This window comes from Camelina sativa, chromosome 8, assembly GCF_030686135.1.
Source record: "Camelina sativa cultivar CO46 ecotype springtype chromosome 8, ASM3068613v1".
Classification (NCBI taxonomy): Eukaryota; Viridiplantae; Streptophyta; class Magnoliopsida; order Brassicales; family Brassicaceae; genus Camelina; species Camelina sativa.
In genome coordinates this window covers 914,034-926,931 of record NC_141887.1, presented here as the reverse complement: position 1 = coordinate 926,931, position 12,898 = coordinate 914,034, and the positions used below count along the sequence as shown (strand labels likewise).

The 12,898-nt window shown below is 36.8% G+C and overlaps 2 protein-coding genes across 3 annotated transcripts; one reads left to right on the top strand and one right to left on the bottom strand.

Moving 5' to 3' along the window:
- Positions 1-2,502: 2,502 nt before the first annotated feature.
- On the top strand, positions 2,503-4,914 carry LOC104705420 (L-gulonolactone oxidase 3-like). The gene is made up of 3 exons (XM_087460698.1): positions 2,503-3,476; positions 3,556-3,811; positions 3,903-4,914. The coding sequence occupies exons 1-3, from the start codon at positions 2,787-2,789 to the stop codon at positions 4,727-4,729; spliced, it is 1,773 nt and encodes a 590-aa protein (XP_087316824.1). The 5' UTR covers positions 2,503-2,786; the 3' UTR covers positions 4,730-4,914.
- Positions 4,915-6,268: 1,354 nt separating this feature from the next.
- LOC104705419 (protein EMBRYONIC FLOWER 1-like) lies at positions 6,269-12,122 on the bottom strand. Of its 2 annotated transcripts, none has more exons than XM_010421423.2 (8): positions 11,738-12,122; positions 10,631-10,802; positions 10,278-10,453; positions 10,064-10,180; positions 9,925-9,987; positions 8,625-9,841; positions 6,822-8,440; positions 6,269-6,557 (listed from the first exon to the last, which is right to left on the bottom strand). In XM_010421423.2, the coding sequence occupies exons 2-7, from the start codon at positions 10,723-10,725 to the stop codon at positions 6,854-6,856; spliced, it is 3,255 nt and encodes a 1,084-aa protein (XP_010419725.1). In that variant the 5' UTR covers positions 10,726-10,802; positions 11,738-12,122; the 3' UTR covers positions 6,269-6,557; positions 6,822-6,853. The 2 variants fall into 2 exon arrangements, with proteins under 2 accessions (XP_010419725.1, XP_087319100.1); XM_087462974.1 differs by lacking the exon at positions 11,738-12,122 and adding an exon at positions 11,482-11,497.
- Positions 12,123-12,898: the final 776 nt, after the last annotated feature.

Sequence of the window (12,898 nt, the reverse complement as noted above, 5' to 3'; positions counted from 1 at the left end):
TGTCTGTTTCGAGCCGTATGACATTCTAAAACCGGCAGTAAATTTTTTTACTTGTATCAAATAATTGAACTTTGATATAATGTTTAACTTTGTGGGTTCTCAACTCATAATAATCATGATTTGACAGTGAGTAAATTGGTACATGTCATCTATACATATTACTTTACTTTTCTTTTAACTTCTGATATCAAATCCTATAATCATATATTTTAGTAGAAATACGAAAACTCATGTGTTCTTGCATGTTCATGGATTGGTCTTTCCAACTTAACTATTTGCATTAACATGTGAGGTGGTCTCTATTTACAGTTGAGATCAGGCACCTCCATCGACACCGGAACATTGTGATGTCATTTCATAGCAACTCTGATACTAACATGCACTAGTATACTAGAAGTTTATCGATTTCTTATATATGTATTGCCTGTATATTGCAAGTCGAACTACTCAAAAATCAATAAATCAAAATGTTAAATGCTTATAATATGAACTATATATCTAATTTAATTTGTGGTCTGAATATTATTAAGACCGGTTGCTATAAACGAACATATTGTTCAATAAGAAATAACACCAGCTGAGCTGAGCTGACATGCATATACCAATATTGTTTGAACTTGTTCAAGCATTGGTACATAAACATAATTAACACATGTTAAATTTGACAAATTAATTAACCACGCGCCATAGTATAAAACAACATAATGATCTAGGTTTTTTTTCAAAATTGTCTTTTAAGCATGAAAAAATAATCATGATCTTATCTAGAAGCATGATCAGTATTAATTAATGACCAAATAAATGCTACTATTACTTAAGCCTAATGGCCCTAATTGTACAATTAAGACAAACTCACAAACGAAATCAGCCGAACCAATCCAAACCATAATATATATGGTGCTCTATAGTCTATATATACTGATCAAAAAGGTGCTACAAAAGGTGCTACTGTAGTCTACATATACCATAACCATATATATACTGACCTCACGTTTGGCTATAACACAACGGTCTTTCTTTCATTTTTTGGGTCAAAAACATATATATATAGTCTTTAAATAGAATAATTAAGAAGGATATAGTATCACTCAACAGAAAACAGATAAGTTAATGATTCACTAGCATCGTTCAACGAGATTTACCAGTAACCAGTAAACACAAGGAATTAAAAATCATCACAGATATCCTAAGTATACTTCTTACGAAAATGTAGTACTTACGTCGTAAGACTTTATAACATCGAAACGACGTATGACTCTTTGGATTATCTAAACATAACTAATTCATGTATGTTGCATGACTCAAACTCCGGCCCCAATTATTGAATAATTATATATGAAACTATGAAAGTTTATTTTAAAACTATGTTCGATTTTCTTATATACATAATTTTATTACCAAACAAATATTTCTCAAACTTAACAAAAACATTGGTCTGAGATTATATTAAACTCCAAAATAAAAAAACATACTGCATAAATAAAGAAAGGAAAAAGAAATTCCTAATTTGAAAAAGTTAATTCAATTAGATTAAAAATCCGACTTGCTACGTTTATGAGACAAAACTCAAATTTGATTATAACTTTTAGATCCGTCATATACTTTGGCTGTGCAGATCAGTTCACAACTAACCGTTAAATTAAATAGGGTTTTTAATTTATATGATGAGCCCGGCCAAGTACTGACCAACTTTTTTCAAAACTTTATAATCGGTCCTACAAAAGCTGGACTGGATTGGCAATTGGCATGAGGGTTTTGTTTCCACCAGAACATCTTTGTTATAAGTATCGGTTGGCCAGGGGAACCAATGACCTTAGAGAGTTTATTTGCCGCTTACTCCATGATAATAATGACATTGTCGAAGCCTTAACCAACTAAAAATATAGTAGTATTAGATTAATCTTAATTAATTATTTATAACTTCAACCTTAACCAACACTAAAAATATAGTATTAGATTAATCTTATATATAACTTCAACCACTTACTGAATAACTAATCACCAATGTCAAGGAAAAGTAATCATAATTAATAACCCTCACTCAAATGCTTAAACTATCTTAGTTTTGAAATTATATAATATCATTTACGTACACATCAGTTTTTTTGATACTATATATATATATATAGATATGTAAACTAAAATTCACCAATTTTATTCAGCTGATATTAAGCATTTTTACTATTCATTAATTATCTATATAACCAATGTTGGAGTATATATATATATATACATAGTATAATTTTCTTTCAATTAGTATCAACTATTGTTAAACAAATCAGTTATAAGCATCAATCATTTTATCACCGCTTTAAAACCAAACACAACACGCTTTTCCTTTTGTACTTTTTTGTCAGATCAATTATTTTGTCAATTTCCACCTTTTCTCTATTTTAGTCCCATTGTATATATTTTTTCTTAATATGAATGATGATTTACTTAGTGGGAATTTCTGTTTCATATTTAAACCTACAATATTTTCTATCACTTTAGGTTTTGACCAGATCTTTGAAAAAAAAAAAAAGGTTTTGACCAGATCTTGATTATACTAAATTTTTAATTCTTTACCATCTTCGAATAAATCAGCTGCTACTTAAAAATAAATGATATGTCACACTAAATTCAGAAGATGATCAAACTCAATATATATGATCCGGCAATATTATTTATTTGCTTCAAAGCAATGTTTTCCATCTTCAATAAAAAACTCATCTATACATAAGTAAAGCATAAACCTCCAAAACCAAAACCAAAACCAGAGAGATTCCAGAGAAAAAACATAAATCATGATGCGTTATTGTTCTCATACCCTCCTTTATTTTTCATTTCTATCTTTCTTCTTCTTCTTCTTCACTATATGGACCGTTCAATCCGTACCACCACAACCACCGGTCCGATGCGACCAAACCGGTTGCACCGTCTTTAACGCGTACGGCACGTGGCCCGACCGCAAAACATGCCGCGCGGCTAACGTCACGTATCCAACAACGGAGGATGAGCTTCGTAAAGCCGTGGCTTACGCAGCCGAGCACCATCTCAAAGTCAAAACCGTCACCAGATTCTCTCACACCATACCGAAACTCGCTTGTCCTTCCGGTTCAGACGCAATGCTAATCAGTACGTCGAAGTATAATTCGGTTATCGAGATTGAACCGGACCGGTTAACGGTTACGGCTGATTCTGGAGTCTCGTTGAGAGAGCTGATCGATAAAGTTGAAGAGGCCGGGTTTAGCATCGGAACGTCTCCGTATTGGGAAGGAGTGAGTATTGGTGGGCTGATTAGTACTGGATCTCACGGAAGCTCGTGGTCGGGACGAGGCGGTTCGGTTCATGACCATGTTGTCGGAATCAGCCTTGTGGTTCCGGCGAATTCATCTGAAGGTTTCGCCAAGGTTGTTAAACTCGAGGAAGGGAGAGATGATAAGCTTCTTGACGCCGTTAAAGTATCGTTGGGTGTTTTAGGCGTCATCTCTAAGGTATAACTTAACGCCGTTAACTTTTCTCTTTAAAATTGTTTTTTTTATTTCGTTTTGTTTTGTATAATTAATTTTGTAGGTTAAGCTTTCGATAGAGAAGGCATTCAAGAGAAGTATAATGTATAATTTCACATCTGACGTAGCAATTGAAGACATATTTATGGAGCATGGCAAAAAAATCGAATTCGGAGACATAACGTGGTATCCTTCTAGGAAAACTGCGGTTTACCGTTACGATATACGATCACCGGCCAACGTCTCCGGCAACGGAGTCAACGATTTCACTGGTTTTCAGTCTAATCCTATCTTGATCTCTAAAGGGGTTCGAGCATTAGGTTAGTAGACGACTCCTCCTACCATTCCCGGTTTAGTCTGGTTTTATTAGATGTTTAAGAATCTAAATTTTGGATTTGAAAATACTTGTAGAGAAGTCGCTTGAATCTAGCAAGAACGAGAAAGGAAAATGCACCACGGCGGATACGACTTTGGCCTACAAGAAACTAACCGGGAACGGTCTAAAGAACAATGGTTTACTCTTTACCGGGTATCCGGTTATTGGGAGACAAGGCAAGATTCAGACTTCCGGGTCTTGCCTTTACTCATCTTCGATTAGAATTGACGTCGCTTGTGCATGGGACCCTAGGTATAACGGTCTTTCCTTCTATGAAACGACGGCTATATTTACGGTTGCTAGGTTTAGAGACTTCCTCCTTGATGTGAAGAAGCTACGCGACTTGGAACCAGAAAGACTGTGCGGGATTGATATCTATAACGGTATCCTCATACGTTTCATCAAGGGCTCTAATGCTTATCTTGGCCAGACAGAGGATTCTGTTGTTGTTGACTTTAACTATTACCGAGCCGACGATGAGTTGACCCCGAGATTGAACGAAGATGTGATGGAGGAGATGGAGCAGATGGCGTTTGTCAAACACGGTGCGAAGCCGCATTGGGGAAAGAATAGGAAAGTGGGTTTCTTTGGCGTGAAGCAAAAGTGTGGACCTAACTTTGACAAATTCTTGGAAGTGAAGAACAAGTTAGATCCTACGAAGATGTTTTCAAGTGAATGGTCTGATGAGATTCTGTTTGGTAGAGAAGGTCCCAAGTACGATGGATGTGCCCTTGAAGGGAATTGTGTGTGTTCAGAAGACAAACATTGTAGCCCTTCCAAAGGTTACTTTTGTAGACAAGGTCTTGTTTATACACAAGCTAGGGTTTGCAGATACTCTCCAGCGCAAGTTCTAGTGACGTAGCTTGAGTTTTTACGTTTAAATTATATCATCTGGTGACAAAACGATAAAGAGACAGAATAAATTATTCTTCATAAACTCATGAGTGTATCCAAAGGAATATAAATGTTTTACTTTGATCTTGGATATCCTTAATTTTTGGGATATATTATATATGCTATTTGTCCGGAAATAAATTTTGTTATCCATATTTGATTTTTTCAAAGTATTTGCAAGTGGATTTTTTCTCTTTAAAAAAAAAAAATTATCCGTGGATTTATGACACGTTTCAAACCGTTGGCGTTGTCCGAACAAAAAAATCATGTTGCTCCCGCTGCTGGATCCCTACGTTTACCCGATTGGATAGGAAGGTCGTTATAATCTTGTACATATAATGGAAAAAGTTCTCAGTATTCTCATGTTATCGATATGAAATCAATACACTTTCGAACCCGTCGATTTAGTTTTACCAATTAACGTGGTATTAAAAAGCCTAGTAACACAGCATGCAATATATGACATTATGACTGATCTAAAAGAATGGGATTCAATCATAAATGAATGAACTAAAAAATAATCGTTTAAAAGTAGCTATGTTGTAAATCCCACGTCAAAAATGAAATGACTTACACTTCTGTCACTTCATTCGAAACCAGTTTCAGAAAACAATCAAAGCTTTTGACAATATTGGTGAAAACAATAATCTCCGCCCCGTTCTTGAGATATTATCGGCCCAAGGCATTGAATGCCTCGTTTTTCATATATTTACACGTCCTAACAAAATGGACGTGCAACCTTGTTTGAGGTTAAATTGAGCTCTTTTCTATCAAGCTCAACTACCCAACTCCTCTTGGGGTAGAGGCACTTCTTCTGGAGGTCCACTTATTCAACATCTTATCCTCTTCCTCTACTGACAATGAAATATATTTAGCTCGTCTGCCCATCTCATATAATTGTCTGAGGATTTTTTTTTTATATATACTGTGTTTGTTAATCGCACTCTCTAGTCTTTAGATCCACTAAATGCGTTTTCTTAGTATATCCTACAAACCAGTAGCTATCTTTGCTTATATTTGGAATCTCACCATCTTTTCTTTTCTTTACTTGCTCCTCACCCTCGGTTTTAATTCTCCTTCAAGAACCATATGTCTCCTCTCTCCTACTACACCGAGTGGTTCTCCTCAATCTGCCAACACTTCAATCTTTGAAGTTTAAACCTAACATCCGCTCACGCTCACATCATTCCTTTCTTCTATGATAAAACTATCCTTTACTCCGGTCGCAAGTCAGCCAAATGCAAACTTATATGATCAGCAGTCTTAAAAAGGATATTAAAAACTTGAAAAGTAACAACAAACAATTCCTCTTAACTATTTAATGACAAGAAAGTTATTTTGCAGAATTTTTTTTTCAAATTGGACAATTATTTTACAGAATCTTAAAAGTTAATTTTTTTAAAAAGATAAATGAATAGTTAAGAGGGTTTCTCTTAGGTTTTCCTCTGAGTTTGGAGAATTTGGTTTGTCTGATAGTAACATTTCAACGCAACGAATAACACACCGGTTTAAATAAGACTACATAATTTATATAACGAAACAAAAAGGTATCTGTCTGGTATCCCCAAAAAAAAAAAAAAAACAACGCCGCCTATTCGGGGGTAGTACAGTAATTTAAATATATACACACGCTGAGTACTGTATGCTTGAACAAAACATAAGAAACGAGTTTTGAGGAACAGGAGGAAGATTTGCAGTTTACTGTTTCCTCTCTGACTTATTATCCTTGATTTCAATAAGAATGCTCTCTCTCTCTTTGTATCCCTCTTTTTCTGTCAATCCCTCTGCCCCAGTATCTGTTTCACATTGAGTAGAAAGAAACCTATTTTGTTAGAAACGGAGACACTATAAAATATGATGATGAAGATTGATTAAGCTCTGTTCTAATTACCTAACTAAACATAAACCAGTCCTTAAGTTCTGACTAATGGAACTACGAAAGAAACACTAAGTAAGGTGATAGTATTACCACCTGTTTCCAGCACTAAAATTCAGTGAAGCTAGTTTTCTCAAATCAATGATTTCAAGTAAATTCGAATACTAAATAATTAGCAAGTTACCTGCACAAATCTCTCCCATGCCGTATATCTCTTTAAGCATTTTCTGTAGGTGGACAAACAGGCTTATTGGTCTGCTTCATTGCATCCTGCTTACACAAGCTTGGTTTCTTCTTGAAGGTTGTGCGTTTTCGGACCTTAAGATTCTGAGCTGTTAACATGTAAACATTACCAGGTTCAGGAATGGTGAAATCAGCAGGGTTTCTATTGACGCTGCACACAATGGTTCCAGAATTCTTGACCGGCCACGCAGAGGCATTATTCAAGCTCTCTGCTTTTCTCTTTTGTTTCTTTTCTTTATCCGTCATGTGAAATTTCAAAGGAAGCATCATGGAGTTCGATGCCCCTAGAAGCAGGAATTTTGCTTGGTCGTTGCTGCTCGCAAACGCCGCCTTTTCATTAGTATTATTGTAGACCGGAGCAGCAAACGTGTCTTTTCTCTTGGCTTTCTTCTCTTGATGATGAGGACTACCCCATGAAGCTTGAGCATTTTGAAAAGAAAATGAAGACGTACCAAGAGGTGGTATGATGGGGAAATTCTTTCTGGAAGAGTCTTGTGCGAATCTCTTGTTGTAAAAATCAAAAGGTAACTGCTTAGTTGAGTAGGCTGTCTTACTAGAGTCCCCTGTTTGAAGCTCTATAAACTCCTTGGACTGGTTGTTGACTGGCGGAAAATGCCTTTTAGTAAATTTAGTGTTTCCGTGTTGGTCAGCGGGAGTGGTTGACCTCAGCCGAGGATCCATAAGGCTGAGTAGATGCAATGCCGGTATAGAGCTCTCACTAGTAAAGGTATCTATTGGCCTACTACTACTACTACTACTAATCCCAGCAGCATGTTTGCAGCCAAAGGAGAGTTCTGAATTAGTCCCACATTTCTGCTTCCCATTGGTAGCAACAAAGTTGAGGTTCCATGTGTTTTCATTGTTGGCTGTTTGTGAAAGCATACCCGGCTTTGCTGACTGATCTATATTGAAAGAAACTGGCTTATGATGACTCTGTGGTGGTATCATGGAAGATGGCCATATTGGATGAGAATTAGGAACACTCTGGCACGTATCACAAGCACGTAATACCCGAAATGAGGATGGAGAAGGGTTCTGAGTAGCCACAGTTGGCGAATTCCCAAGCCACTGACAGTTGTGACCAGAAAACCGGATAGAGCTGGCTCGGTTTTCTTGTGTGGGAGGAAAGATCCCAAACGGAGAAGGCACATAAGGCTGACTTATTGGGAAAAAGTCATGAGAGTTCTGCTGCTGTTTTCCCATAGGAAAGTGTTCTTCCCTCCTTGCACTGCTACCACACGGTTTTGGTGGTCTTGATGTGTTGTTGTTGTCCTCAAGTGAGATCCCGTTATCATAGGTTTCGTTGAGATCAATCAGCAGAGCATTCTTGGATTTGTGTCCCGTTTCTTGTGATGGCTGTTTGTTGCTAATGTCTTCTTCTTTATCAGGAAGACACCTCTCGTACTGGTTTTTGGCCATGAGCTCCACTATCTCCATGGGAATATCATCGTTTTGCTCTTCAGTCGTAGTCTCCTTTCTATCGTGGCTTTGGCTTCTGGGTGCTCCATGTTGTTCTTGGACCATAACAGTCTTCCCTTTTCTGTCTGCACCAGAAGCATCCTGCCAAAGTAAATCAATCCTGTTATTATCCTGATCCAATCATTGAACGACACCAGTTTGGAATAAACAACAATAGGTGCAAGTTGGAATACAGAATGACAAAGCATGGCGATTCAAGAAACTGACTGATCACAAACTGTAATACAGAGCTTTACATAAATAGCAATAGATGCAAAGCTTGTACCTTTTGCAGCACACGGGAAACATCCGCAACTTCAGTAGAAGGGGCGTGTCTTAGCTTAAAGTTTGAGAAAGACGATCTATTTGCATTGCTGTTGTTGCTTCTGAAGTCAACAACATCTGCTCCAGTTCTCAACCATCCACCTGTGCTGGATTTAGAAGAGGAACTAAAGTCTCGAAGACAGTTTGGTTCCGCATCTCTTAACCTGACATGATCATTATCTTGCAAATGCAAAGAAGTGACCGGCTTATCACTAGGCTGAGGGATATATTTTCTGAAATACCCTTCTGATGCCAAACGGTTGTCAAATAAACTCTTCTCATTCAATAAATCTCGAGTGTGGGAAACTGTGTTTATTGGAGGACCATTTTGGTTTCCATCAATACCGGTATTAAAACTGATGAGGGTGCTTTTCCCATTATCTGTTACGGGCTTCTTTGTCTTCCTCTTGGCTAAACTGAGCTTCGTCTCTGTTCTCTGAGTACCTGGAGGACAAGGATCCGAATCTTTTCCAGTGAATAAAGAATGCACAGGAGTTGATCTCTTACTGGGATCTGCATCATGCTCCTTATTAACACCCTCTTGTGCAGTTTCACAAGGAACTGGCGGTACAAACTCGTCAACAACCTGAAATCTTCTATTTCTCTGCTTACCCTTAATTGGAGTTCTCTCAAACCCACTATCAGTTGATTCACTTTTACCTTGATCAGAGTCACAACTTTTGGAGGCATTCTCAGAGGTGGCGCCGTTTGTACTTAATATCCGGCTTACGTAATTATTTTCAGGTAACGACTTTCTTTTTCTACCTCTAACCGATTCCTTTTTGAAAGCAGACTCTTCTTTTCTGATGTTACTACTACCACCACCACTGGTTTTGGTATTACCAAGCAACTCACTGAGTAGACGAACCTTGCGAGATTTCCTACGCTGCAGCCCACTCATAGCAAGATTTATACTCTCTGATGACCCATTATCGCATTCAAACAGACCACCACGGATACCTTTATGATTCTTGGTTGCCTTGGGAGGTGTATCTTCAACCACACCAGCAATTTCAGATGATCCGAAAGTTGTCACAGCCTGATCCACAACTTGTTTGTTAGCATTTTCAATAGATTTCTTGTTGCCTACCTGCTCTGGACTCGCGAGCTTTCTACTCTTGCTCCTAACAGTAGAAGCACCCGTTGGTCGACCACGAGCTTTCTTGAGAAACGTAGTAGCTGCAGTTGTTGAGCTTTTAGAAATTAGATACTCCGCTTTATGTGCATACTTGTAAGTGTGGCTAGAGCATAGAAAACTATACCTGTCTGATCATCCTTCTGAGTTCTTTCACAGTTTACATCCAAATTCTCCTCAACAGCATTACCTGAAATAAATGATAACACAAAACGATTAATTCACGTTGCTATGAGATATGAAACTAAACACCAGCAAATGCATACCTGCAATATCAGTTTTCGTTTCTTTCTCTTGATCAATAGTTAACGAATTCAACTTGCTTTTACTTGGAATAACTGAAGAGTTTCCAATAGTTCTTGAGTTTGAATGCAGTCCACAATCTGGAAACAACTCAGATGCATTAAGTTCAAGTAGACAAGTATATATATGTCTGTAGAAACATTGGAAATGTGATTTATAGACAATTAGGTCCAGTACCTTTTGTTCCATCAGCATCTATATCTTTGATACAGCTCATACAATGCCACCATCTAAACTTTGGCACAGATAAAGAAGGAAGAGCATAGTTTTGCTGGTGAACCAAACTAATGCTCTCTTCTGAAAACGGCCAACATTTTCTATGGTCTCTCTCACGGGTTTCAGCTACGAATGCACTACATTAATCAAGAAGAACAAAAACTCAATATTCATGTCATTTTAAACTTGTACCTTGCTACTATATATCTGCATTTGGAAGCGAACATCATATATAACTAAACACACATACAAACTGATCAACCTAACAAGGAAGGTTGATAACATACATATAAAGTTAACAAAATTATGCTCACCGTATTGAGAAATGATCACATTTCACCATATCAATCTCGTTGGCAGCACCTGCAAGATCTATGGATATCGAATTGATCTTAATGGAGGATCCCATTGATTTGCTTGAAGAAGATTATACGCCTCAGTGACGATTAACTTCCATGCACCATTATACTCTCTCCGCAACTAGAGCTACAAAAGCAACACACAAAAACATTTCTAAGCATCACGAAATATATAACACACAGTATAACTGTGGTTGATAATCACATTATTGTTGCATATCAAGACAAAAGTCTTTAACTTTCCAAATGTACGACACCCAATATAACTCTTGATTATAATCAAGCAATAAAGATAACTAATCGATAACATAATGTTCAAGCATATTCCAAGAATATCCCACATAAAATAACATTGATAAGCAACATCAAACTCAACAATGTCACGGCAAAGAAACAAAATTTAAAACCCTAAAGGTCTCTACATAAAATCAAGAACGAGATTCGTTACTAGCATCCCATTTCATTAATTACTAAAACAAAAATTAATCGTAACATGTAAACCTAAATCTAAACACGACCTAAATTTAGGGTTTTTTCAGACAACCCGGAAGAAAAAAAAGAAAAAAAACCCAAAGCTTTCACCTTTTATCTACAGCCCAAATAAAAAAAAAATAAAAAATTAAAGAAGATCAGACCCGATTCAGTATAATCTCGGAAAAACAAAACCCAAAGAAAGGTGAAATTATTATTAATCAGCGTAATTTAGGGTTTAAAATCGAAAATTAAGAAGGGAATTAACAGATAATAAAAACACTTAAAATTAACGGCATGTGATTGATTAACAAAAGAGTAAACCAAAGACCCACCCAATTAATACGGGCCAGATCTATCGGCACGTGAATAGTCCGTGAAAAAAAAAAAAAAAAAAAAGGGTAAGAACAGCGAGTTTCAGAAGACGCGAGACGTATAAATGAACAGTGAAGCTTATATGAAAAAAAAAAAAAAAAAAAAGAGACACGAAGTCAGCTCTCTTTTAAGTCAGACACAACAAATCTCAGACCAAACTAAGATCAAACCTAAACTGAAACCTTAAATCGAAAGATTCATGTCGGAAACACGCACCTGGATAAAAAATCCGACCAGAAATTAGGGGAAAAAAAAGAAAAAGGGGGTGGATACGAGATTCGAGCTCGATCTTAAGCGGCAACGGGAAAAAACTATATCGGGAGATTGATAAGGTTATGGATAAGAAGATTAGATGAGTTTCGAGGATCGATTCGTCGTGAGATGAGTAGAATTTGACTGCGATTTTTCCAGAAACCCTAAGACGAAAGGGGGGGGAGAGAGAAGAGAGAGAGAGAGAGAGAAAGGGGAGGACTTTTTTTTTTTTTTTTTTGGCTTTGTAGAGAGAGAGAGAACTGTTGGAGAAACAAAGAGAGAGAAAGTGAAGAAGCTCTCTTATCCTTGAAATTAAGGGTTTTTTTTTTTTTCTCTTTCACGTCGATATAAGGGTTTTATTTCATTAAAATAACATTTTATATTAATTTATTGTGTATTTTTTTCAAAGAAATAATAAATTGTAAAAAAAAGAAAAGAAACAACTCATGTCAATGCCATGTCACCATCTGGTCTGCCTATATCCAATTACACGAAACAAGGTTACGTATCTTTACTTTACATTTGTGTACACGTATTTTGTATCTGTATCTGTATTTGTCTATAGTTATTAAAGAAAGCAAGATTTTTTTTTTTTGTTGCTGAAGGAAAAATATCTAAACACATTAAATAAAAACAGGCTGGATTAGGGTAACAGTATCCCAAATATTAAACAACAAGGATTAAGTAAAAGATTTTCAGTGTTTTCTTTATTTTAGGAAATAAATCCATTTTTTAAATTTTTATTTATCTAAAATTTTATTAGTATGTGTGATAGAGGATGGGGGGCACAAGAACCCAATGAGAATACTACACGTGTCCGCAATGTGCGGTTCTTATCACAAACCTATTTTTTCACTTGTGTCCTCAAAACCCTAGGCGCGCGTGGTTATCACCGGCGTTTTGCTTTTTTCTCGCGTGTGGGCACGTTCCGTCCGTGGACGCGTCGGCACGGACGAAGGAGAGATATTGGAGCGTGTGGTTCACGAGAGTGAAGAGAGAGTACGGGTAGTGGGGGAAGACGCGGGACCAAGTTGAAGGCAACAAAAAAAAAAAGAGCCCTAAAAGCATGATAAAATTTGTATGGGTAGGTGATGTTACCCTAGATGAGCCCATTTCCTCTCATTA